The following is a 24,756-nucleotide window of genomic DNA, read 5'->3' as shown; positions in this document are numbered from 1 at the left end:
GTTTTATTACCTTCCCTAAGTGTGAGCTTTTCTCAGGACTCTTCAATGACTTCTTTAAAAACTCTGTACAGAACTTCTGTAGAAGGCTGATGTGCATATATCATTAAATTTTGATTTTTGCTTCTTTTAGTTGCAATATTGAGCAATTAACCTCTTTTTCCCCCCCACCATATTTCTAAATGAGGGTAAAACATTCCCTCCCAAATTGTGAGCACTACAGCAAATGCATAATAAAATAGATATTGACATGTAAATAAATATATATGATATTCAGTACATATTAATAACCCCTGACCCTTTTATTTTTCAATTCTTTGGGTACCTTATATACTCACTACACCCTTCAGATCTAAAACTACCTAATTATTTGCCATTTCTCTATTTGGAAATGTCTAGAAGGTTTCCTTTCTCATATAGGTTTGGTGACTATATTTTCACAAACAATTTGGATAAGTTTTTTATCAGCTAGACAAGAGACTTAAACTAAAAATCAGTCAAATATATTGTTGGCATTTTCAAAGGTACAAAGTTTCATTCTTGTTTTACATAATGTGATCTTTCCATTATTTTCTCTCCTTCCTGGTGAGCACTGGGCTGGTTTTCTTTTAACTAAGCCATTCTACCATGTTTTCACCCACACTGCTCCTTTCTCTTAGAATAATCTCTGTCCTCATTCAAACCCTACTTACCCTGCCAAGACTAGCCTAAGTCTTGCCACTTGGTACCTAATACTTGCTTGATAAACTCAAGTACAGGGAATGTCTTAAACTTTTGGGGGCATTTTTCTACGAACTCATTATAATGCCAGACACATGGTAGTTAATCAACAAATAAGTTTGAAGTTCTCCGAATTCCATATTTATACCCACGAATCTCCTTTTACTCTTTTTTGAGCTACTTACTTCCTTCTATCTCCTAACATCTTGCCTTTAACATCTTGTACCTCAGCTTTCCCTAGAACTCTCCTTCCCCTCACCTGCGGACATTATCATACAGAAGCATTTAGAGAGCCATTCAAAGCCATTAGGATTATTGGATGACAAGGAAGTACAGTGGAAACAAGCTCTGGGTGGTTTTTTTCTTTCTTCTGGCTTTCTAATTTACCAAAGTCAAGTTCTCAGAGTCTAAATGTTTCATAAGTACTTTCTAAAAGATTTCCTTGTTTTGTTTTGTTCTTATCATACTCGAGTGCCTACTAAAGGGCTTCCCAGGGCTCTGACTCCAGGCCAGGGCTCTCCCTGTTCTCCCACCCAAAGCGCGGGTAGCACACCAGCGTGAGCTTTTGTGAAAAGGGGAGACTTGAAAGTCTGCTGGGGCCACTTAGAAGCTTGTAAATAAAACACTGGTTGGGCTTTTTCTAAGAGTTTGAGGAATGAATGAACAGAATGAATGTAAGAGCAAAATACAAAGGAATAGAAGCAGCAGAAAAGTTGTTTCCTCTCATGATAGCAAACTGTGCTTGACACACACGTGGGTGGGGTGGGGTGGAGATGTGTGAGCAGAGCAACATCTAGATAGTTCACTGAATGTGGAGTTTCAAAAACCATGCACTTAATAGTATCCTGAAACTAGATTAAGATCCCGGAATTTTGTTTTAGATCAATTTATCTCTAAAAGGGACAAAGGCAATTGCTTAGGCTACCACAGGGTAACGGAAACAATTCACGAGAGCACCTAAACTATCTCTGCTTTAATTCTGTGCTCATGAAAAAAAAAAACCAACTCTTTATCTATAATTTGATCTCGTAAGTGGACCTGCTGACCAAAACAGAGTGTCCTAGAGAGATGAACCATTCTAATTCGGGAGCCAGGCAGACGTCTCAGTGTAATGTGATTACATGGAATTTTTGCGTGTTAGTCAATATCCTGGAAGTTGGGTTAGCCTGAATCAGAGGCTAATCAACTCTGAGCGAAATGGGATGATTAAGTTTCTGGGCCTGCAATGCTGAAGAGCACGCTGTGAGGACTCCAGCAAAGTGCCGCCACTCCACAGGGATCTGCTTAAGGAGCCTCTCCCTTGGACGTCTTTAAAAAGTGTAACATATGTGAGCTTAGAGATAATTTAACTCAATTCTTTTGTTTCACAGGAAAGGAGACTGAGTCCCAGAACCTGAATGACAGCACTGAATAACTAGAGGCAACAGAGTTAGAAAATGGTTTAAGAGACTTTGAATGGTGACCACACAACATACAGATAATTTATTAGAGAACTGTACTCTTGAGACCTATATTTTATTGACTGATGTTACCCCAATAAATTCAGTAAAAATTAAAAAAATATAAGGAGAGAGAGAGACAGAGAGAGAGAGAGAGAGAGAAAGAGAGAGAGAAAGAGGGAGGGAGGGAGCGAAAGAAGGAGGGAGGGAGGGGCAGGCGAGAAAATGGTTTCCCTTCTACTATCCTACCTTGCTTTAATCAGGAAAGGCAGAGTCTAACAAAAAATTAGTCTGTGGAAGGCAGATGTGCCCTGGTAACTGGCAGGAGGCTACGTGAGCCAAGTGCATCATTCAAGGGGAAAAGGATGAGGGTGTCTACTGAGTACTACTCTGTGCTTTCCACTGGGGAAAAAAGACTTGACTCATATTGGTCATTTAATCTCCCCAACAACCCTCTGAAGTTGTTATTATTCTTCCTAGTTTTTTAAACAAGGAATCAAACCTAGAAGAAATAACTTGCGCAAGCTACTAAGAAGCAGATCTGAAATTCAAATACCAGCATATTTGACCTCCAAGCCCACAGCTTTAATTTTCTGCCTACAAGAGTTAGACCTGATAAATTCCTCTATAAATACCAAAGAAGTGTCAGAGCCGAGGAACTTCAACTAGAATATGATTGTTTTTTCTTTTATATCTTCTGTAAGGTATGAACTCACATTTTAAGCTCTGAGTACAGAAAATTGCCAAAACATTTCAGCCTGGAATGTATCAGTGCATAATTCCTTAATGCTTGAGAGCACTATGACAAGAACCTGAGTTATAATTGCAGATTTCTAATGTTATACAAAAAAAAAAAAAAAAAAAAAAAAAAAAAATGGCAGCCTTAAACAAAAAATACTAGAGGATGGGTTAGTTTCTTTTTCTTTGAATTTTCCCATTAAAATATCTAAACTCTGCCCTAACCAGTTTAGCTTAGTGGATAAAGTGTCGGCCTGCAGACTGAAGGGTCTCAGGTTCAATTCCAGTCAAGGGCAATGTACCTTAGTTGTGGGTACAATCCCCAGTAGGGGGAGTGCAGGAGGCAGCTGATTGATGTTTCTCTTTCATTGATGTTTCTAGCTCTCTATCCCTCTCCCTTCCTCTCTGAAATTAAAAAAATAAAAAATAAAAAAATCATTAAAATTTTAAACAAAATATCTAAACTCTGAAGTAGGTATGGGAAAATCAGAGACTCAAAAATTAGATTGCAAGGAATTCTCCTTTTTCTATCCTTCAAACTCTCTTTTTACAAGAAGACAAAACTGCAACGTCAAAATGAGGAAGAAGGATGGTTAACGTCTAAATAAATCTCAGGAAAAGTGTCACCTGAGGCAGGGAGTCAGACAGCTGCCAAAAAGCAAGAGTAGTAGTTTATTTTTGGTACACATACTAATACTAAATCAAATGCTAATTCAAACTATGATTTAAGGAAATGATTTAAGGGACTTTGTCAAACTCTTTTGACTAATGAGTTAGAAAGATTTTAATTTATTGTTTTCTTTAGTTGATGGTCTTATTAGCAACTTAAGCTACTAAAATGAATTAATTCAAGGCACTTAACCAAGAGATCGCCTGCATGAGGTTTCAGAAGTCAAAAACTGGGGGCTCAAATCTCAAACTGAACTCACAGAGGTGTTTATACCTGGATCATATGGGATTTTATTTTAATGTGTGAGCAAGCTCAAAAGATTTTATAAAATGACATTTAAAACATCCAAATTTTGAGTTTCTCTTAAAAAAAAAAAAAAAAAAGATTTGCCAGGGACAGGTTCATATTCCCATGTGGTCACAATTGTGTGTCAGCTGTTCCATCAGAGAGGTGAGGTCTCTGATCCGCACTTCCTGGCTCTCTCCTCACTCCTATACTTCTCTGCCCCATGCCTGGAACCACCCCTGTTTGTGATGCCTACTTTAGAGGAATCAGATAAGGAAAGTGCAGACATTAAAGAAAAAAAAGAAACACCACCAACAAAAAATGAAGAGAAGACATGGCCCATACCACTTGGGGAAAATGTCAATGTACTAGACAGCAAAAAACAGTGTTTCTCAATATCATACACCATAGTATTCTGGAGATCAAGAGGCTTGTGACAGAAACATTTTAAAGTGATGCAAATCCTTTAGCATAAATATTGTCCAAATGAAGCACTTTTTGTATTTTGGCAAAAGTTAAAATTCTAGGCAGATATTTCAAAAGGATTTTTTTTTTTTTTTGTCTGATGTCAACTACAAAAAACTCTTCAAATTCTTCCACCACTTTTGATATGTATGCAGAGTTTACACAGGAGAAAAAAGACGAGACAGCTTTCTTGGTTGGTCTTCCTAACACCTCAATATATTCATTCCAATAATTAGACTCTCCTCTTTCTCTATCAATAAGCAGAATTCATCTCATGCTCAAAAGCGAAAACAAAGTACCTAACCAGGATCAGAAATATGGTCATGATACATGAAATAATGAAATATGGTTTTCTCCCAAAGCACAAGTTATTCTCCCTGCTCCTTCACCCAGCTGGTTTTCAAATCTGACTTTTGCCCACCAGGTGGCGAGCTAGCAAATTCAAGATTCTATTTCAATTAGCACTTTTTTAAAAGGCAGATTTTCTAAGATTCTTAAAAAATAACTTTCAGCCCCACCCTACCCTTCTGCTTCTTCAAGCTCAATTCACCCCTCTCCCTAACATACAACAGCACTTCTTTTGTAAGCTGGTTATCTTGTATTTTATAAATGGGAGGCAAAGGAAAAGTGCCAAGGACTCTGTTCAAGGTCACAGAAGAAAAGGCAAAATAAGGAGTTGGAACTTCCAAAGACTTGGCCCAGGGTTTGGGAGTCAGGAAATAGTGACCTTTGAACGTCATTTCTGGTGAGCCAAAATTATGTGCAGCAGAATATTATAAAGGGTATAAATTTAAAAGGAGGAAGTGAGGGGAGCCAAGGCATACATGTTCCATGGGGAAAGAAAACAAAGTTCTCTGCTTTCCAAGGAGGGATGTAGAGACCGGGGTCCAATGTGGTTCATGGAGCACGTGGGAGAGAGAAAGAAAAGGGGTAGAAGGTACAGCAACGGCAGGAGGAAAGGGAGCAGAGAAAAAAAATGCAAAATGAGGCGAGGGGTCTCTGTACTAAGCAGGTGGGTGGGCAGATCAAGGAAACCATGTAAAGACTCAGACATGTGCGTGTAACCCCAACCAGACAGACACCATATCCTCAAGTGAGGACACGGAGGCCTGAAGAAGAGCTATAAACACAGGAGAGAATGTGCAGTTACACATCCTTCCTCCTTCCTCACATGAAAGGGGTCTCACACACGTGAAAGAAATGTGTGTGTATCCAAGAGGAGGTCCAGCACAGTGGTTAAGAGCCCAGACTCTGAACCAGATTAGCCTGACTATCTGGGTTCGAATCCAAATCCTACCGTAGCTCAGTAGCTGGGTGATCTTGAACAAGTTATTTAACCTCTCTGTGCCTGCTTTCTCTTCTGTAAAATGATAAATGTTAAAAGATTAAATTTAGCCCTGGCTGGTGTGGCTCAGTTGGCTGGAATATTGTCCCATACACCAAAAGGTTGTGGGTTTGATTCCTGGCAAGGGCACATACCTGGGTTGCGGGTTCAGTTCATGTTTCTCTCCCACATCTACGTTTCTGTTTATCTCTCTCTCTCTCTCTCTCTCTCTCTCTCTCTCTCTCTCTCTTTCCCTTTAAAATCAGTGAAAATGTCCTCGGGTAAGGATTGAAAAAGAAAAAGTAAATAAATGTATTAAATACAATATTGAGAATAGGGCTACCTCACTAAATAAAATAACTCATACAAAGGAATGCATAGAGGAAATCTACATGCTCAAACTCTGAAAAAGTTATAAAAACAAAGCACATTCTCCTAGCTGTATTTATGTATTCTTGAAGTAAGAATACTCTCAAAAAGTAAGACTTTCTGAAGTTTAGATAACTAGAAGGCAATCACTCACTCATCTACAGGGAAAGAGAACTCGAAGATGGAAAAGAGGGGCGATGGTCAGAGTTTGCTACTTGAGAAGTCACAGACAAGTCCTGACTTGACTCTGGCTGCCAGGCCCAGGGGCTGGGTGACGGGTGCCTGGAGGAGAGGGCGGCCATGGGCAGGGTTCGAGACACTGCAGTGTTACGACTGACTGCTGCCCTCTACGCCAATGAAGTATGAGAGCATCAAAGAGAAACCGAGCTGCCCCCTTGTCTCATCTATCATCTTTCTACTTACCTCACCTCTTATCTTCTGGTTTCTGATCCAGGGGCCACTGAAACTAACCTCCTTAGAACGTCCACAGCCAAGGGCCTCGTCCACCTTACATCCACCTTACGTGCTGATCTGTCTGCAGTATCTTAGACCACAGACAAGCCCAGGTTTTCCCCTTGGCTTCCACTCAGGGCTCCTCTTACCTTCCTAGTTACAACATCTCAGCTTCTTCACAGTTCTTACCAATTCTCTTCAATTTTTAAAAAAAAATATATTTTACTGATTTTTTACAGAGAGGAAGGAAGAGGTATAGAGAGCTAGAAACGTCGATGAGAGAGAAACATCGACCAGCTGCCTCTTGCACACCCCCTACCGGGGATGTGCCCGCAACCAACGTACATGCCCTTGACCAGAATTGAACCTGGCACCTTTCAGTCCGCAGACGGATGATCTACCACTGAGCCAAACTGGTTTCGGCAAATTCTCTTCAATTTTATCACAGAAATATCTTTTAAGCTAGACCTCATGTTCATTGCTACTGCCTTAGTTCAGGCCTCTGTTCTCTCTTCTGAGTTTCTGACACTGTCTTCCTGCTGGTCTCCGGCCCCATCTGTATACTTCCGTCCACTCTCCATGCTGCTAGAGTTACCTTCCCCAGAACAAATACTTGATCATGTCCTTCTCCTCCTTATAAACCCCCGCTGACAGACTTCCCACTCTCAATGATATTCAAACGTGACACGTTAAGTTTCTTCATTATCTTGCCTCAACGTTCTTCCTTAGTTTCATCTTCTCTACTCTACCCAGTTTAATCCACCCTGAACTTCTCCCTGTTTCCTGAATACACTATATCCTAGGCTGCTGTGCCTGAATCTTTTTCACTTGGAAAAGTCCTTTTCTTCTTCTAAGGAGGAGGTCACTCCTAAGGAAGTCCTCCTTGGCTTCCCTAAGCAGAGCTTCCCGTTCTTCATTCTCTGAGTGCCCACGGCACTGTGATCAAGCATCAAACCTCATCCATCCCACTTGCAATCTACCTGCTAACTGTCTGATTCCCACCACCTCCTGAATACCTCAAAGTCAGAGACAACTGTTTTTCTAGTTTTTAAACACTCCCTGGCCCAGCACAATACCTTGCCTATGGCACGATTGCCTCTCTAAGTGTGTTGATTGAATCAATCATAACCCTCTCATAACCAGGGAGGAGAGCATCCAAGGGGGACAGACGGGTCTGCTCACCGCTGAACGTCCTTGTTCTTCCACACGGAGGCAGACTGCGCCTTGGGCACTCTTTCAATGAAATTCACCAGCTCTTCCATGAGAAGCCTGAGTTTAAAGAAACAACAACAAAAAAAAAGGGATGAACATTCACAGAAGAACTAGGGAAACACCGCACTCTAGCACAGAAGCCAACAGAAATGGGCTTGTCTGCCTTCTCCCTTCCCTTTCCCTCTGCTGCATATGAATGTGGGCACCATGTCACATAAAGCTGAATACAAATCTAGCCTCCTATTGAATTTCCAAGTTAAAAATTTGGAACATAAATGATTTAGTTCACCTCCAAAACAAGCCTGGCATGTTTTCATCTCCAAACACTGTCATATATAGGCCTCTGCTTTAATTTTCACTCTAAGATCACTGCGGTTATGGAACTAAAAATACAAATGGAGAAAAAGTTAAATGACTGTGAAGGACTTGCTGTGGGTGGCAGCAGGGGTCGGTTGGATTTTTAAAATGATATTAAATGGCCTGGCCGGAGACTGAGCTTTGACCTACGAACCAGAATACTAGGTACGATTCCCGGACTGCCGACTCGATCCCCAGTGTGGGGTGTGCAGGAGGCAACCTACTGAAGATTTTCTCTCATCACTGATGTTCTCTCTCTCTCTCTCTTCCTCTCTAAAATCAATAAAAATATGTTTAAACCAAATAAAAGAAAATGAAATTATATTAAATGACCAATTTAAACTGGTAAAGTTTTTCTTCATGTGTGTCTTAGGGCTTAACCAAATTCCATAGGGAATCTTCCTAAAGGAGGGGCGGGAAACGTTTAGCCCTCAGGCCGCATAAGGCCTGAGAAATCATTTGGTCTGGCCCTGCCAAGGCATTAGGAGTGAGTTAATGAAATGTTTGACGAAATACAGCAGGCCAGTTTTTAAAGTGATAATTTTGTGTGGCCCGGGAATGATGTTGTAAATATCCAAACGGCTCTTGGCAGAAAAAGGTTCCCCAGACCTGCTCTAAAGACTGATCCTAAAAACCTAACTCAAGGGCCTACAAAAGGGCAGGCTATGCACATCATGAGATGGATTACCACAGAACCACACTGAGGGAATGTAAGAAATAGCCCACTCGATGGGATAAATGGTCGGCTTGCTCTGAGGGGTTCATGCCCAGAGAACTGTCAGAATCCTGGATAACTACAGGAAGAACAATAAGCTGGAAGCAGGTTTTCAACAGCATGAGACCCCTTGCATAACTCCGTAGAGATGATCCATACTGACTCTAATCCCCTCCCAATCAACCATCAGTGTATTAGCACTTGAATGCTGAGCGCCTTCACTTCATTTCCATTTATTTATTTATTCCTAACATCACCCCTCCTTTCAACTTGAAGGAGCAGTATGAGTCCCAGCATCTAAGATCTGGGACCAAGCTCATTACCATTTCAGGAGAACAGCTGTAACTTTTTCAGACTGGAGTCCAATGTTTTCACCTCAAACTCTCCCTGAAACTGATCCATCACCTCCCATGTCTCTTCTCAGATCCCTTACATTTTCCTACACACACTGCTGGTAATGTGATTCGACACAAAAATAAGGACATACTGTTTTACTTCCGGTCACTCCATCTGTTGGACTTCTGCAAGACACTAGAACCCATACTTTTGGTCTTGATGGCTTCATCTTATATCGCACTTATTAGTTTGCTTCAACATAATTCTTTCTCCTGGAGTCATTTTCTTCTCACTAACTGATGCTATGGTCACTTGCAGCAACCATAAAGGCTCGGGAGAGGCAGAGAAAGAGACAGCAGGGCGTTCAGAGTCTAAGGAGGCCTGAGGTTTTACTCCTTGTAGTTCTACGTTTCAGTCTCCTAACAGTCCAGACAATTTACCCATCTAGTTTTCTACATGCTGTCTGCATTTAGTCTGCACTAATCCATAAAGGGGGGGGGGAGGGTGGGTTTTGAAAGCAAAGTAATAAAATTTCTTCTTTTCTTAAATATGCTGTTCCTTTCTCCGGAAGCTCTTCGCAGGCAGTGCTTACTTGTGGCATCTTATTAAACATTACCTCCCCTGATTAGTATCTGCACAGAGGAGCTGTCTCAGGAACTCCTTCTCCCAGTTTTGATTTAAAAAAAAAGACAGTGAAGACTGCTGGCAGCATCAGCCTCTGGGAGATTCCAGTGACCATCTGTTTTATCTAGAGCGCAGTCTATTCATGCCTGTTCTCGGGGTCGGCTGCAAGGGAGGAAATAACAATCACTCTGGCACAGCACTCTGTGAACAGTCACCAGTGAAGGAAGGAGCTCTGAGCCTCAGGCTCACGGACGGAGCAGGGTCTCACCTGCCAATCTGGACGGTGGGCTCGGTGGCGTACACCGTGCCTGTGAAGCCGGTGTGCTCGGTGATGTAGGGCAGCGCCATCATGCAGTGGTAGTTAGAGATGAGGATCACATCTACCGTAGACAGATCTATTAGCTCCGTCTGAAAAGGAAGGAGAGGGGATGATGCATATCTGTTCTGAGCCCATAGATCAACATGCTGTGACTGGAAGAGGAAGCTGTCAGAATGCAGAGTGGTTTGGGTGCTACAGAATGATGCTGTCTTCTGCGACACTCCTGTTCTCATGTTAGGATGTTTCCTGATATTGACGGTGGGTAGCAGGACAGGATGGCTAACAACGAGAACACAGCCAGGACACCAGCAGCGCCTTAAACCGAGTTCCGAGTAAGACTTATGAGGATAAATGCTGCCTGGCAGGTGAGACCAGGGAAGACGGCGCAGAGACAGCACAATACACCTATGAGGGGAACTAGCATGCAACGTGTCCCCGCCACTGATCATGGGAACAGAGGGAGCAGCACAGACACCAGCTCCTCCAAAGTCAAACGTGGGAACCGATTTTTTTTTTTTTAATTGCAGAGAGGAAGTGAGAGGGAGTGTTAGAAATGTCAATGATGAAAGAGAATCATTGATTGGCTGCCTCCTGTAAGCTCCCACTGGGGATCGAACCCGCAACCCAGGCATGTGCCCTTGACTGGAATCGAACCTGGGACCCTTCAGTCCACAGGCTGATGAGCTACACACTGAGCAAAACCAGCTTGGGTGGGAACTGACTTCTGTTGTTTTTTTAAGGTAACTTCTGACCACTAGTGCTGGATATAGACACCTCCCCTGCACCCCGACCCCCCCAAAAAAAGTAGTGACAGAGTCACAAAAGGAAATTATACTCTTATTTTACCCTAGTCTGAACCCCAAATCTACCCCTTTTCCCATTAAAGGCATGTAAAATGGAAGGTGAGGGAAAACTGCTACCATGTTCAGTAAATTTTATGAAAACTTTCTTCTGAGGAACTGATTCTCTTGCTAATTTGCCCAGGTGAAAGAAACCACTTCTCAGAACCAGCCAGGCACTTCATGCATGTCCCTCTCATGGCAGTTATTGCTCTGCACCATGGCAACTCAAATATCACTTTGTCCCTTACACAGTGAATGTCTCTTGGGTCAAGAATGCTGCTGAGTCATCTCTGTCCCCTCCCAGCTGCATAGCCAGCACAGGACTGGCCTCCGCTCTGCTGCGGGAGGGATGCAGTCACAAGCAGCCTGCACCTTCTGTGGGGAAAACTGAGCCGCAATCACCTCAGCCACTGAGTCCCCCTCACGGAAGTTACCGGGGAAAGCGCGGGGTGCACTGAGGACAGCTGCTGCGAGCCCAGGAAGTCATTCAGAAGAACGGGTCACTGCCCTAGGACGCTCCCCACGGAGAAGTGACAGAGATGCCTGTGCCTTCTTTGCAAATGACAGAGACAATGTACCATTTTGCTGTGGGTATTTTCTGGTTGAATGACTTGACACATGAAATAAGTTAATCTAATAAGGCTGCTGAGGCATAATCAGCTCCTGAGAACGGCATGCAGATTCGAGGTCAAAAGCTACATACTGCCGAGGGCAATGGCAATCTGTGTGAATAAAAGGCTTAATGACAGTATTCAATTTACATCACCCTTGACCCCATGTCGTACACCAAACTTCCAGGACAATGTCTTCACCGTGAAAGGTCATGTAGCATTCCGCTGGTCCTATGCCCACCACCGCTCTAGAACACTTTTATTGTTGATTTTATTTAAATATATTTTTATTGATTTCAGAGAGGAAGGAAGAGGGAGAGAGAGAATCATTGATTGGCTGCCTCTTGCATGCCTCCCACTTGGCATTGAGCCCACAACCTGGACATGAGTCCTGACTGGGATCGAGCCGTGACCTCCGGGTCTAGAAACACTTTTACACAAAGACATGAAGACGGAGAGACAGAGCGACAGACCCAGAAGAAAATGGGGAAGGACAGCTGAGGCAATAGCCATGCTCCAAAGCTTCTCTACCTTCCTTCCCTGCCATGTACAGGGCCTGCGTGAGAGTATTTGACCTTTCTCTTTAAAGTATAAAAAAATCAGCCCAGAGTCTATAATGATGAGAAATATGGTGGGTACAGCTGGAAGAAAATAGGTATATATTGTATATTCTGTCTGCATATATATCAACAGTGTCTACATAAAGATTTTTTAATCTGAGAAATAAATTTAATATCCAGGTCACGTTTATATACTTACATTTATATATTTACTTACATACTTTTACTCAGTGAAATACAATAAAGATTTTAATTTTAAACTGTATATAGACACGTGGATTCTACAGCCTATAAACTGGGTCAAAACTACCCTATTTATTGCTTGCCGATTATACTGTCCTGGGCCTTATACGCGGTCCCTGTTGTAGAAGTTTGGGGACACTAGGATGTTTAGGTAGTTATACAAGATTTTAAACTCCATGAGGACTGGGGTTAGGTCTGCCCAATTCACCCAAGTCAGTGAAGTCTGGGCTTAGTAAGCACCTCTCTCCTGAGTCTCTGACTCTCCTACTTTCTCCTGATGATGTAATGCCCTGGTTCTACCTTAAAATAGCAACTATTACTAATTGTTATATAAGCCACAAATTATGACAGAAGTTGAAAAAAATTATATGGCTCTAGAATCCTAAATATATCAATACTCTTTGAGCTTGCCAAAGGTGAATGGCAAAATGCTAATTGTCTAATTTCAAAGTTTAGCACCCTACGGAGCAGGCCAAAAAAAATCATGAGAACACCAACCCAGGTTCCACACTGTCGTCCATAAGCTGAGGGTGTAGCAGTCAGTGCCGTGTGCGGGAAGCTGGAAATAGACACGGCACCAGGATTAGGAGTCTCTGCACAGGTGGGGAACCGCCCCACCAGTTCCTCGATGACGAAGGAAGATGACAGGGACACTAACTGCAGGCAGGGAGAGCTCAGGATTCTGGATCGCTGTCTTCCTTCACCCTTATCCTTACTACTTTACCTCAGACTCTCTCCCTTTGCTGCTACCTCCAATGACCACGTCCTTCTTTGTTTTCCTTCCTTTCGTTCACTCAGGTATTCCAAAGGGCACACACAGGTACTTAGAAGAGAGAAAAATGGTTACCTGTAGGGTATCAAAGAAAGTATAGAAATGGAAAGAGAGGGAGGAAGAGAGGACAAAAACAAGGGGGAGGGCTCTACATTTCTTTTGTCTTTGGCACTGGACTGTAAAGGAATTTCCTACCGGTGCTGTGACCCATTGGGCGGCAAGGAGAAGACAGGATGGTAGCTTCTCATTGATTTCCTCAGGAACCCCGGATTAGCCTCTGGCTCCCCTGCACTCCATCTGTCTGCTGAGAGCGTCCAGGCCGCTCAGGGGATCGGGCCTGTGAGCTGAGATTCGTTTCCTTTAAAACTAATGGAAACTGCCGAGACTGGTTTGGCTCAATGGATAGAGCGTCGGCTTGGGGACTGAAGGGTCCCGGGTTCGATTCCGGTCAAGGGCATGTACCTTGGTTGCGGGCATATCCCCAGTAGGGGGTGTGCAAGAGGCAGCTGATCGATAACTCTCTCATTGATGTTTCTAACTCTCTATCTCTCTCCCTTCCTCTCTGTACAAAATCAATAAAATACATTAAAAAAATAATAAAATAAAATAAAACTAATGGAAACTGATCTCTGTTTCCTTTAAAGGATGAAACTGGCCCCGGACTCTTATAACGAGTCTCACTATGATGATAATATGTAAATGACAGATATCCATAACTCAGTTCAGAATCTGTGAATTTCAAGCAATAGTCAATGTGATCTTTCAGGTCAGCAAGAAATTTTACAGTTTACTGCACTGGCTGAAGAACAGCAATTCCCAGTTACCACTCTAAGCAAGACGAGGAAAAGCAGGGCTAATCTAAGTCACAGGCACTGTAATTACAAAACAAAGGCCTGAGCTATTTCCTTACTTTGCTCAAGAGCACAAGTGTTAGTGGGGATTATGGAAAGAGCTAGGAACAGGAGGAGGAGAGTGACAAATGATGCCCAGACAACAGAAGGAACTCCTAAATGATATTTCAGCTGTGTAACGAAGTGACTAAAATAACAGATTCATTTCAACTTGAAGAGAGAAGCTAAACCCCTTAAAATTATTTCCTGACTTCATTTTGAGATGACGAGATAGGCTTTGTTTCTACAGTGAGATTCACTTTAATCTTACCTCTGGTAAGCAGAATTCAGGCACAGAATCCACAAATACATGGCCCGAGCACTCCTTCAGCTCCTGAAAGAAATGAAAAGGAAAAATTCTAGGGAGAAATATCCAATTGATACAGCAACAAAGAAATTTCATCCTCAAACCATATTTGCCATGAAGAATCAGAGATGGCTAGAGCTGGAGGGAAGCTAGAAGGTGTTGCAGGCCAATTGTTTCCAGTGTAGGCTCAGGGAGGATAGGTGTCTTACTCAGGATAACAAATGCTGGTAGGTGGCGGACTCAGGACCAGAATGCATATTTCTTGATGGCTCTTCGAGGAAGCCATGTGTGGACACACGCTGCTTCCATAATTCATGATCCAATGCTTCTCGAATAATAGCAACATTGGAATACACATGGGCACGCTGATGGAGTCAAGACTCCTGGGCCCTACCTAACAGCCAAGGGGTCAGAAACTCTGGGGAAGAGGTCATGGAACCTGTATTTATAACAAGCACCTCCAGTGATTTTATTATGGAATCAGGGCCAAAGGGCAAGGAAGGAGGGGTAGAAGAAAGGAATTAAACTACCACCTCCCCCCAATATCTTCATGAATATAATCTTTGTCCTTGCAGAGCATGCAATTTATCTGAGATTATAAACCAAATGTAATCATTCAAAAGAAAAAAGCATATTTGTAGTATAATTCCCCACGCTGCCTATGACCTACCACATTGGATATGCCTGCCTCAGCGTGGACTCCCACACAAATATCCCTGAGGAAAGGGTGAGTGCAAGCTTTAATGGAAGGTGCTGAAAAACGGGGGGAGGGTGGGCAAGTGACAAAAGGAAAGGAAGAGGGCCAAAATGGATGTATTATTGAGCTATACACCTCTGTGGGCAAGTGGGACTTAATCCATGGGGACTTTGGTGTATAAATTACCTTGGAGTTATCCTACCCAGGGGACATGGAATCTGAGGTATTTATAGAGGAACCTCTGCATTTTAGAGCTGCAGGGAAAACTCTCTGGTGAACCATCCAGGGATTGGCAGTTGGAAGTATGGTAGAGCACACTGAAGAGACACAGTGAGCCACCAACAGGGTCTCCTGCAATGCCTCCAGAAGGCCACTAGAGTTGCTGTCTTCCCTGATACCTGAAACTGAAATCTATGGAGAATGTTTTGTGCCATCCAGTCAAAGCTATCTATGACTTTATGAAAAAAAACTAGAGGTCCAGAGCACGGATTTATGCACCAGTGGGTCCTTCAGCCTGGCCTGCACTCTCTTGCAATTCAGGACCCCTTGGGGGATATAAGACTGATGGTTTCAGCCCAATCCCTGTGGATGCTGATCCCTGAGGGTGAAGCGGCAGGCAGCCAGGAAGAAGCCTGAGCCCAGGATGCGCGCTGCGCCATTCCTGTTCATTCTGGCCTCGCTAAGCAGCCTTCCTGCTGTGGGAGCCCACTGACCACCGGGGGCAGCGCCTGTGTTGAGCATCTGCCCCTTGGTGGTCAGTAAGCGTCATAGTGACTGGTTGTCTGGTAGTTCGGTCACTTAGGTTTTTATATATATAGATATATAGTTTGGTTGACAGTTTGCTCTTTCCAGAACAAGAATTTTGTTTTATTGGGTTTTCATTAGTCACTGAACATATTTTCCTATATATTCCTATGTATATGCATCTATATTTATATTTCAGTCTGAATGATTTTACTCTCAATCTTTATCTGAACATATATATTATTTTCCTTTTGAATTTCACAAATCTCATAGCAGACCCTTGACAGAATATTTCCTCCCCTCGCCTTACATTGTAAACTCTGATTCCTCTTTTTACATGAATACCATTTAACCAGTGAAAGGCTGAGCCAAAAAGAGACTGCAAACAGTTCTTAATTACAATGCATCTGCCAGCTAAAAACAAATAAACAATTATGTTTAATGAGAGAAGACTCCCAAATCCCTTAGGATGAGGTTAAAAATGATTGCAGACAAATCCTGGGAAATTTCAAAGCTCTGCCTGGTCTTAAACTGGCTACATAACCTTCTTCCCCACAAGTCCACACGCGCCACAGCACGCCTACCTCATGTGACAAAGCCTCCTCCGAGGCTCTCCCTCCTGACGGCAGAAGCAGGCCTGCCATGCTGTGCACTTGCAATGTCACTGTGTTTTACTCAACACTCTCTTCTAATGAAATGCTCTCACGTACACAAGTCATTTGCTCACAATGCACTGGTAATGGGATGCTTCTGAGCCTTTCTCAGGGAAAAATAATTTACAGCCATGAGAAGAGTCAGGCTGATTTCAGGAGCACAGACTCCTGAATGTCACATAATTTTACGGGTTAACTGTGAGAGAAATCTCATTTCAAATTATACACTTAGCTTGCACTTGAGGTTGGGGTGCAGTTCACAGAAATTAATTCTGTAAAAAAAACCACCTCTTTATTTAACAACTAGAAGCTCGGTGCACCAATTCACGCACAAGGTGGGGATCTCTCGGCCTGGCCAGCGATCAGGGCCGATGAGGGCACATCTCGTTCAGACCTGATCAGGGTTGGGTTGGGGAAGGGACCGCGGGAGGTTGGCCGTGGGAGTGCACTGACCATGAGGGGGCAGCTCCTGCATTGACTGTCTTCCCCCTGGTGGTCAGTGCACGTCATAACGACTGGTCAACCAGTTGTAATGGTCGCTTAGGCTTTTATATATACACTGAGTGGCCAGATTATTATAATCTCTGAATGCAAAATAATCTGGCCACTCAGTGTATATCCTATATAATAAAAGGCTAATATGCAAATTGTCCCCTCAACCAGGATGTGGGCAACTGCCAATGTCCCCTCCCACTGACCAGGCTGGCCCGACCCCACCCATGCATGAATGCATGCACCGGGACTCTCATACACACACACACACACACACACACTGAATGGCCAGATTATTATGTGTTCAGAGATCATAATAATCTGACCACTCAGTGCATATAGATATCTATTACAAGAAGGAAATGTCTTATTTAGATGAATCATTTTAAGGATCTTTAAACATAGTCAGTCTTTTAATCCTGAGATGTGGGAAAGAATGATTTAGAAGACTAAGAATGGCATGGATGAGCTTTTAAGTTTTTAACCCTTTTTGTACCTTTGGTCTCTCATTTATAAGTTAACTGCCTAAATAATGATCTGAAGAAGAAATTACTGTGAAGATAATGTCAACCAGCCACAGTGGCTCAGTGGTTGAGCATTGTCTATGAACCAAAAGGTCATAGTTCAATTCCTGGTCAGGGAACATGTCCAGGTTGCAGGCTCGATCCCCAGTGGAGGTTGGGCAGGAGGCAACCAACTGATGATTCTCTCTCATTATTGATGTTTCTATCTCTTTCTCCATTTCCCTGCCTCTTTGATATCAGTAAAAATGTATTTTTTAAAAAGATAATCTAATGTCAAAAACCTAATAGCCTAGAAAAAATAAGTTATTTACTTTAGGCCTTGTTAGTCAATGATTAGAGTTGATAGGACCCCAAATCTTAGATTCCTGGAACTATGATCTTTTTTCATTATCTACTACATTGTCCATTCCTGGCTAGCAGGTAAGGCTGGAATAAGATCACAGAACATAGCCTGGAAGGCCCCCCACACAAACTTACTAGGAACACGTTTTCACCCTAATCCCCCCAGAATGTACTGCCTGGGAAGTTAAACAGCAGCACTCAGTCTGTTCCTCACCCAGAGGTCAGAGTGACCCAATCAGACGATGACAATACCTTCCCACAACCTTCTGTGACCTCCCCTCACCCTGCAAAGACCCAAACTTTATAATGCCCTACCTGATCTGATCTCTGACAGAAGCAGTTTAAAACTCACAAACTAGAGAGTTTTAAAGTTGTTGTTTCTTTCAAAGTTTACTCCTTCCAGCCATACAGTTGGTGGAATTCGTTAAATAATATCACCTTTGAAAATCTCATTGCAACTACAAAAATTCTAGTTTTCTCTTTGTAGTGATAAAATGTATTTGCAGCTCTTAATTTTTTCATATAAGAAAACTGGACCTGAATTTGAACAGGGATTCCCTTAAAAGGCTCTTCAAAATCACCAAATACTACAGACCCTACATGGATCTTGGGATTTTTTTTCAGGGAGAATACATGAGGTGGAGAGGATGAGCCCATAAATCACATTACTGATGGGTGGCCCTCATATGACACGAGGGTTTTCCACTGGGTGTAGCTACACTTCAGTTACTCATTACCTTGTCCAAGAAAACGTTTCCATCCTTTAGGGACCAGCCGGGAAGATTAGACAGCCTGGGACTGCAAAACAAAAGATTAAATTATCCTAAATAGATTATAATCCTTAGTAATTTCAAGGTGACTATATTGTCTCCATGAAGTTAAAAACAGCTGGAAATTATTGGCAGCGACGCTCACCAAAAATACTAATTAAAAAGATGAAAAAGAGAACCCTGTTGTATCAAGCTTAAGATTTATATGGCAATGGATCATTAAAAAGCCAAACAGTTTAGCAGTACATTTAGGGAAAATGAAAAGAACACTATGCAGAACAATAAAGAAAAAGGCAAGATGAGACATTAAGAGCATTTTATAGCTTTCCAGTCACTGGCCCCGACTTCAAAATAGTCACTTCTTCAAAATAGACTAGCCCAGGCCGTGGTATTTTGTGGAAGAGCCGCACTCAAGGGGACCAAAGAGCCGCATGTGACTCGAGAGCCGCAGCTTGCTGACCATGGCTCTGGGCAACATTAAGAGACTTGCCTGGGTCTATGATGACTGAGGGAGATCTGGACAGTAGTAGAGTCAAGGAGTAACTGGGTCAAGGGACAGGGTTTGCAGGGAACAGAGAAAGTAGGCTACGAGTTCAGTACTCTCCTCCTCTCACTGTCACCAGCCTCTGGCATGGACACCTTACATCAAGCATGTTAAACTCCCCGCCTGCGGGCAGTATGCAGCCCACAATGAATATTTTTGCAGCCCCGCCAATATAATAGTATGTAAGAAACGTTCTAATAAAAATTTTGTAACGTAATTTTTACAATATCTTGTTATACATAATTATTAATGATGAACTACAATATTCTCTAATAACGGATTATTATAATCCTGTTGCATTCATTTCCCTTACGGGCCTTACGCGCAGGCGCACCATTTCTATCCACTAATATTAACAAGCTAATATTTTAGCAGCCAATTGCCACATCATTAGTCTTGTACTGACTTGTTTGGTGTGTGCAACAGAAAATATTTCGCTTCCAGAGAACAAGAAAAATAGGTTTATTTGCATTACCCTTATTAATTTGTGCAGTTATTCCATGTCTGGTAAGTTAATATTCAAGAAAAAATATTAATTTTTACTAAAATGTTCTATTATTTTCTGTTACCCTTTACTCATTTACTTCAGCCCTTTGTATTCAGCATGTCTCTATAGAAATAAACCTACATTTCCATGAAAAATTGAAGCTTTTGCTTTTTTGTGGCTCACATAAACTTAAACCTTGTTTATTTGGCCCATGATATAGCCTTTGAGTTTGACACGCTTTAAAAGGTTATTCCAATGAAATTTCAGGAAGAGTCCCATACACTCCCTCTCCCCTCATCCAACTAGAAAGCCATCTCTGTGTCGTTTCTGTGTAGAAACTGGAGTCATAAATGATCCGAGCGATAAGCTCTGGCTAAGTAGGCTAAAGGGGGGGGGGGGGGGGGCAGGGGAGGGGGAGAAGAGCCTCCACGGCTGAAAGAACAATGTGTGACTGTCTTGGGCCAGAGATAAGATTTCCTTGAAACTGAAAGGAAACAAAGAGCAAGATACTAGAGGGCCAGGCGTAAAGCTTAATATACCAAGATGTACTTGGTGTGCATCCTGAGAGCAATGAAAGATCATTGTTTTAAATAGGTGAGAGGTGAGGTGAGATTTGTAATTTAAAAGATGGTTCCGAAGAAAACCTTGCAGGTGCCTCAGTTACCCGTTGTGTGGACCTGGGCCAGTTACTGTGTGTCTCGGGAGACTCTGTTGATCCACAACATCACTTTTTGCTATTGGGACTAATGAGCTTCTAAAAGTTAGCACTTTTTTTTTTTTTTTTTTTTTTTTTTTTTTTTTAAATAAACTGCTGTTTCTAAATAACAGCAAGCTTCCTAGATGAGGTCTTAAGTAAACAGTGCTGACTATATATCTGGGATAACCTCTCTGCTTTAAGACAGGGACTTCGGCTTCATATCCAATATGAAGATAGCTACAGCTGACCCGTATAAAAATAGTGCATAGCTACCTATCAAAAAGAACTGTCAGGCTCTATGATGTCAGGCCCCTGCCAAGGCAGTTAAGTGATTCTAAAATTCAATTCTGGGGCTCATCAGTTGACCATTTATACGAATTAGCAGGAAAGATGAAATACACATGACCTCACTTGCACTGAGCAGTTGCAGGAACATTTTACAGAGGCTCAGAACTTATAATAAAGAAGTCATCAATAAATCAATACAACACTTTCCATCATCCCAGCCAAAGGAAATGATTTTGATGAAGAACGTTTTTTTTTTTTTTAGGGAACAAAATAAACTTAGGACAAAATATACGACACAGGTAACCTTTATATAGATGGGTACCCATTTTTCAGCAAACAAAAGCTCAGTTGGTTTCAAGTTGCATCAACACATACCTTTGAACAAGTGGCAGAGGAAGGAAATTGAGGGTGGAAGTCATGTCCAGTCCACAGTCCAGCATAATGGTGGTTGATTTGAACTTCAGCACATTGCATGGTAAGGTTGGATGCCCGGACAGGCAATACTGAAAAAAAAAAAAAAAAAAGTAAATCACTTTTATCAATAATCAATTACCAAAAAAGCCCCAAAAGTACAGTAAATTAAATAAAGCTGATCATTTTCTATCAAAAGAACAAATGTAAATGCAGATAACAACTTTCTATGTGGTTTTCTCCCTAAAACAGTCCTGAATACCACTTCCCCTAGCAGTTCCTACTACTCAAAAGTCTCAGATCAGACCTTATTTTTTGTACGGAACCAATGGATCTCAAGCAAGCGCAGTAATTATGTGAAATACAAAGTTTCCAAACCATAGTTACCTGGTCCACTCTCACATGACACTTCCAAATTCCCACTATCACATTGCACCTAGGTACTGCCTAAAGCTGTGGAAGTTAATTACCGTATTTTTCAGACCATAAGACGCACCTTTTTCCCCCCAGAAGTGGGGGGAAAAAGTCCCTGCGTCTTATGGTCCAAATATAGCGTACACATATACTGTAAAAAAAAACTTTTTTTACTTGCCCGGCTCTGTGTGGTCTCTGTGTGCTTGCCCGGCTCTAAAATGGTTCTAAATGCTGCTGTTTACTTTACAGGGTTGATTACATGTGTTTATGACTGTGATGTTGGGTTTTAATGCACATAAAATATTTTAGGAGACTATTTGTTTCAGAATCTTTTTTTCTTCATTTCCCTTCTCTAAAAACTGGTGCGTCTTATGGTCCGGTGCGTCTTATGGTCTGAAAAATACGGTACATCCTACACCAGATCCTCGAACTGTGCGATAAATAAGTCAAGTGACTTTTCCTCAAAATCACTTGACTTATGTATAGGCTGGGGAGGATTAACAAGCAAGAATCAGTGAGGGGTGATGGCTCAGCCTTGTCAGAAAAATGACGCCAAAGGACAAGGGACTTCCCTGATGTGCAGCTACTAAGCAGGAGGGAGGGACACCTACTCCCAGCCAATCAAGAGTCTCAGCGGTGGCAGCAGACCTCAGAAGTCAAAGGCGCACAAGCCACAGTGGAGTATTTAAAGGAGAGTGAGGAGGCAAGACCATACACTGACCTCAAACACTTCTCAGGCCCTCCCCAGTGCAGGGGGAGTGATATGCCACACTGAGGATTATTTATATGGGGTGTGCCCTGCGCCACCTATCGTAATTTGATCGCTGCTCTGAAGAAAAAAAGAGTAAAGAAGAGGGAAAAGACCTTTCCCTCATTTTTAAAGTCACCACATACAGCAAAGCCCGGAAAATAAAGGGATTGATGCTCTTAATCCCTTGACAAGTACATTTTTTCCTTTCCAATTTTAGGTACAGCACCAGAGTAATGTGACATCAATGCCTGGTCCCACAGCAGCCCAGGCTAAGTCTTCCCAGGTATTTGTGGTTTACTGGTTCTGTCACAGAATGTATGCCCTACTTTTCTCTAGAGGACATTACAGGGACTGGTGATTTAAAAAAAAAAAAAAAAAAACCCACATATTTTTATTGATTTCACAGAGGAAAGAAGAGGGAGGGAGGGAGGGAGAAAGAGAGAGAAACATCAATGATGAGAAAATCATTGATTGGCTGACTCCTGCACATCCCCTACTGGGATGCCCTTGACCAGAAATGAACCCAGGACCCTTCAGTCCACAGGCTGATGCTCTATCCATTGAGACAACCCAGCAGCTAGGGACTGGTGATTTTTTAAAACTGCATGTTCTAAGAAGGATAAGGCCAAGATCGAAAAAGAGTGTATTTTGCAAGCTCCTTTATTCTAAGCTTCTGTATGATGATTATATTTCCCAAACCAAAATTCACAACTCATGGTCTGAATGAGTACAAAGTTACTTATAATGAAAACAGTACAAATTATTTAAAACTAGAGGTCATGCATGGGTCCTGCGGCCTGGCTGGCAATGGAGGCCTATGGGGAAGTTGGTTGGCTGGGGGGAGAGACCCAAGGAGGTTGGCAGGTGGGTGGGTATGGTAAGGGGCCACAGTTGGTTGGCTGTGGGAGCACACTGACCACAAGGGGGCAGCTCCTGTATTGAGTGTCTGCCCCCTGGTGGTCAGTGCATGTCATGTCGACTGGTCGTTCGATTGTAATGGTTGCTTAGGCTTTTATATATATATAGATTGTAATTGTCCTTAAAACGTCCAGGAATCATGATTTAGGTAATTATACTTTGCATAAGTTCGTTCTTTGATAGGTATCAGAATTACAGAATACCCCATCCTCCCACAGTTCCCCATTGCTAGCTTGGTCTTATCCCTATCTAAGAATTATTTGTTAAACTGTCTCAAATGAACACAAAGCATCAGGTTAAACTTGCCCCAAATAAGCCAAATGTTCTGATAGGAGCTTTCCTACATTTCCCCTTTTAAAAAGAAATCAGATATTCAGGAAAGCCTAAAAAGAAATAACATTAACTGTATATAATGGTTATCACTGGGTGGAAAGATAGGGTATAATTTTCTTCTTTCTGCTTTCTGTATTTTCCAAACCTTTGACAATAAGCATTTATTACATTTGTATAATTAGAAAAAAAAAATATGATTAAAACAAAACTGGAAATCTAGCCAGCAACACTGAATCACCGCATTTTTCTTATTTTCATTTTTGACTCTAATCAGGGGTCCTCAAACTTTTTTAAGTGGGGGCCAGATCACGGTCCCTCAGAGAGCTGGAGGGCCGGACTATATGAACTACTAATTCCTACTGTAACACCTCGGCTGCGCTCACTGCCCAAAAAACCTGGCGGGCCAGATCAGACTCCTCTGCGGGCCGCATGTGGCCCGCGGGCCGTAGTTTGAAGACCCCTGCGAGTCTAAATTATGGATAACAGGTTACGCCAGAAGGCAGAAGATTAACGTGTAAAAACTGCTGCTCAAAAGATTTGAGGCAAGAGAATTTAGCTGAAAGACGACAGTTGCTGCTGTCACACGATAAAGAAAGGTGAGGAGCAATTTATAAGGGCCATAACTGAACGGAAGATTTTCAGAGCACCTGCGAACAGAGTGCCAGGCCTTGCTCTCACTAGTTCCATTTTTATGGAAGAGGAAATTGAGCTTCACACAGTCGAGTGGCTTGTCTGAGAAGAACCCAAGACTCACAGCGAAGTCCCCCGACTGTAAAAATCCCACTCATGCTATTTCCCAAACAGCACCGCTCACTTTGTGGACCAACGGAGTCTCCTGAGACACACAGTCGCTGGCCCAGGTTCACACGACCAGTAACTGAGGCTCCTGCAAGGTTCCTGGAGTTTGCTTGTCTCCAGTGACGTTCTCCGCATGTACCTAATATGCTGCCTGCAGTCACTGTAAGACCAGTACACAGAAGTATATACCAATCATGCGATTCCAATTTTAAAATTAGAAGTGAATCTATATGACAAAAAGTTTGAAAATTAATGAGAAAAATTGTAGCCACAATCATTTTTCTATTTTCTATCTTTTTTTCCATTATCTGTAAAGGCTGTAATTTTAATGCCCATACTGCTCTGCATGCTGCTTTTAAAACACAGGACTGTTTTTTGTCTATGGTGGATCAGACTTCATTTTTATTGTCGGTCTAAGTAAATACACCACGACTTGTGTAATCAATCCCTTACTGTTGAACATGTAGTGCTGCTTCCACTCGCTCTATTATTATACAAACATGGCCGTGCTGATCACTTTGGTGCTTAAGGTTTTTTCCATACTGGACTATTTTTTTAGAGGATTCCCAGAAGTGGCATTAACTAGGTCAAAAAATATGAGCATTTTATGGCTCTTAAAATATATGCCAAAATGCTTTCCAAAAA

General features: G+C 42.2%; 1 protein-coding gene across 1 annotated transcript in view; it reads right to left on the bottom strand.

The window, feature by feature from the left end:
* INTS9 (integrator complex subunit 9) overlaps window positions 1–24,756 on the bottom strand; it is an 80,721-nt gene that overhangs the window by 35,874 nt on the left and 20,091 nt on the right. The window contains exons 2-6 of the mRNA XM_084886394.1: window positions 20,862–20,989; window positions 18,438–18,498; window positions 14,213–14,275; window positions 9,973–10,112; window positions 7,643–7,729 (exon numbers count right to left, since the gene is read on the bottom strand). Coding sequence (XP_084742520.1) covers window positions 7,643–7,729; window positions 9,973–10,112; window positions 14,213–14,275; window positions 18,438–18,498; window positions 20,862–20,989 — 479 coding nt within the window. The remainder of the gene's footprint in view (window positions 1–7,642; window positions 7,730–9,972; window positions 10,113–14,212; window positions 14,276–18,437; window positions 18,499–20,861; window positions 20,990–24,756) is intronic.

The sequence above is a fragment of the Pipistrellus hanaki genome, assembly GCF_964339955.1.
Source record: "Pipistrellus hanaki genome assembly, chromosome: 5".
Classification (NCBI taxonomy): domain Eukaryota; kingdom Metazoa; phylum Chordata; class Mammalia; order Chiroptera; family Vespertilionidae; genus Pipistrellus; species Pipistrellus hanaki.
Note: the sequence above shows the minus strand (reverse complement) of the source record. Positions and strands in the feature narration are given on the sequence as shown.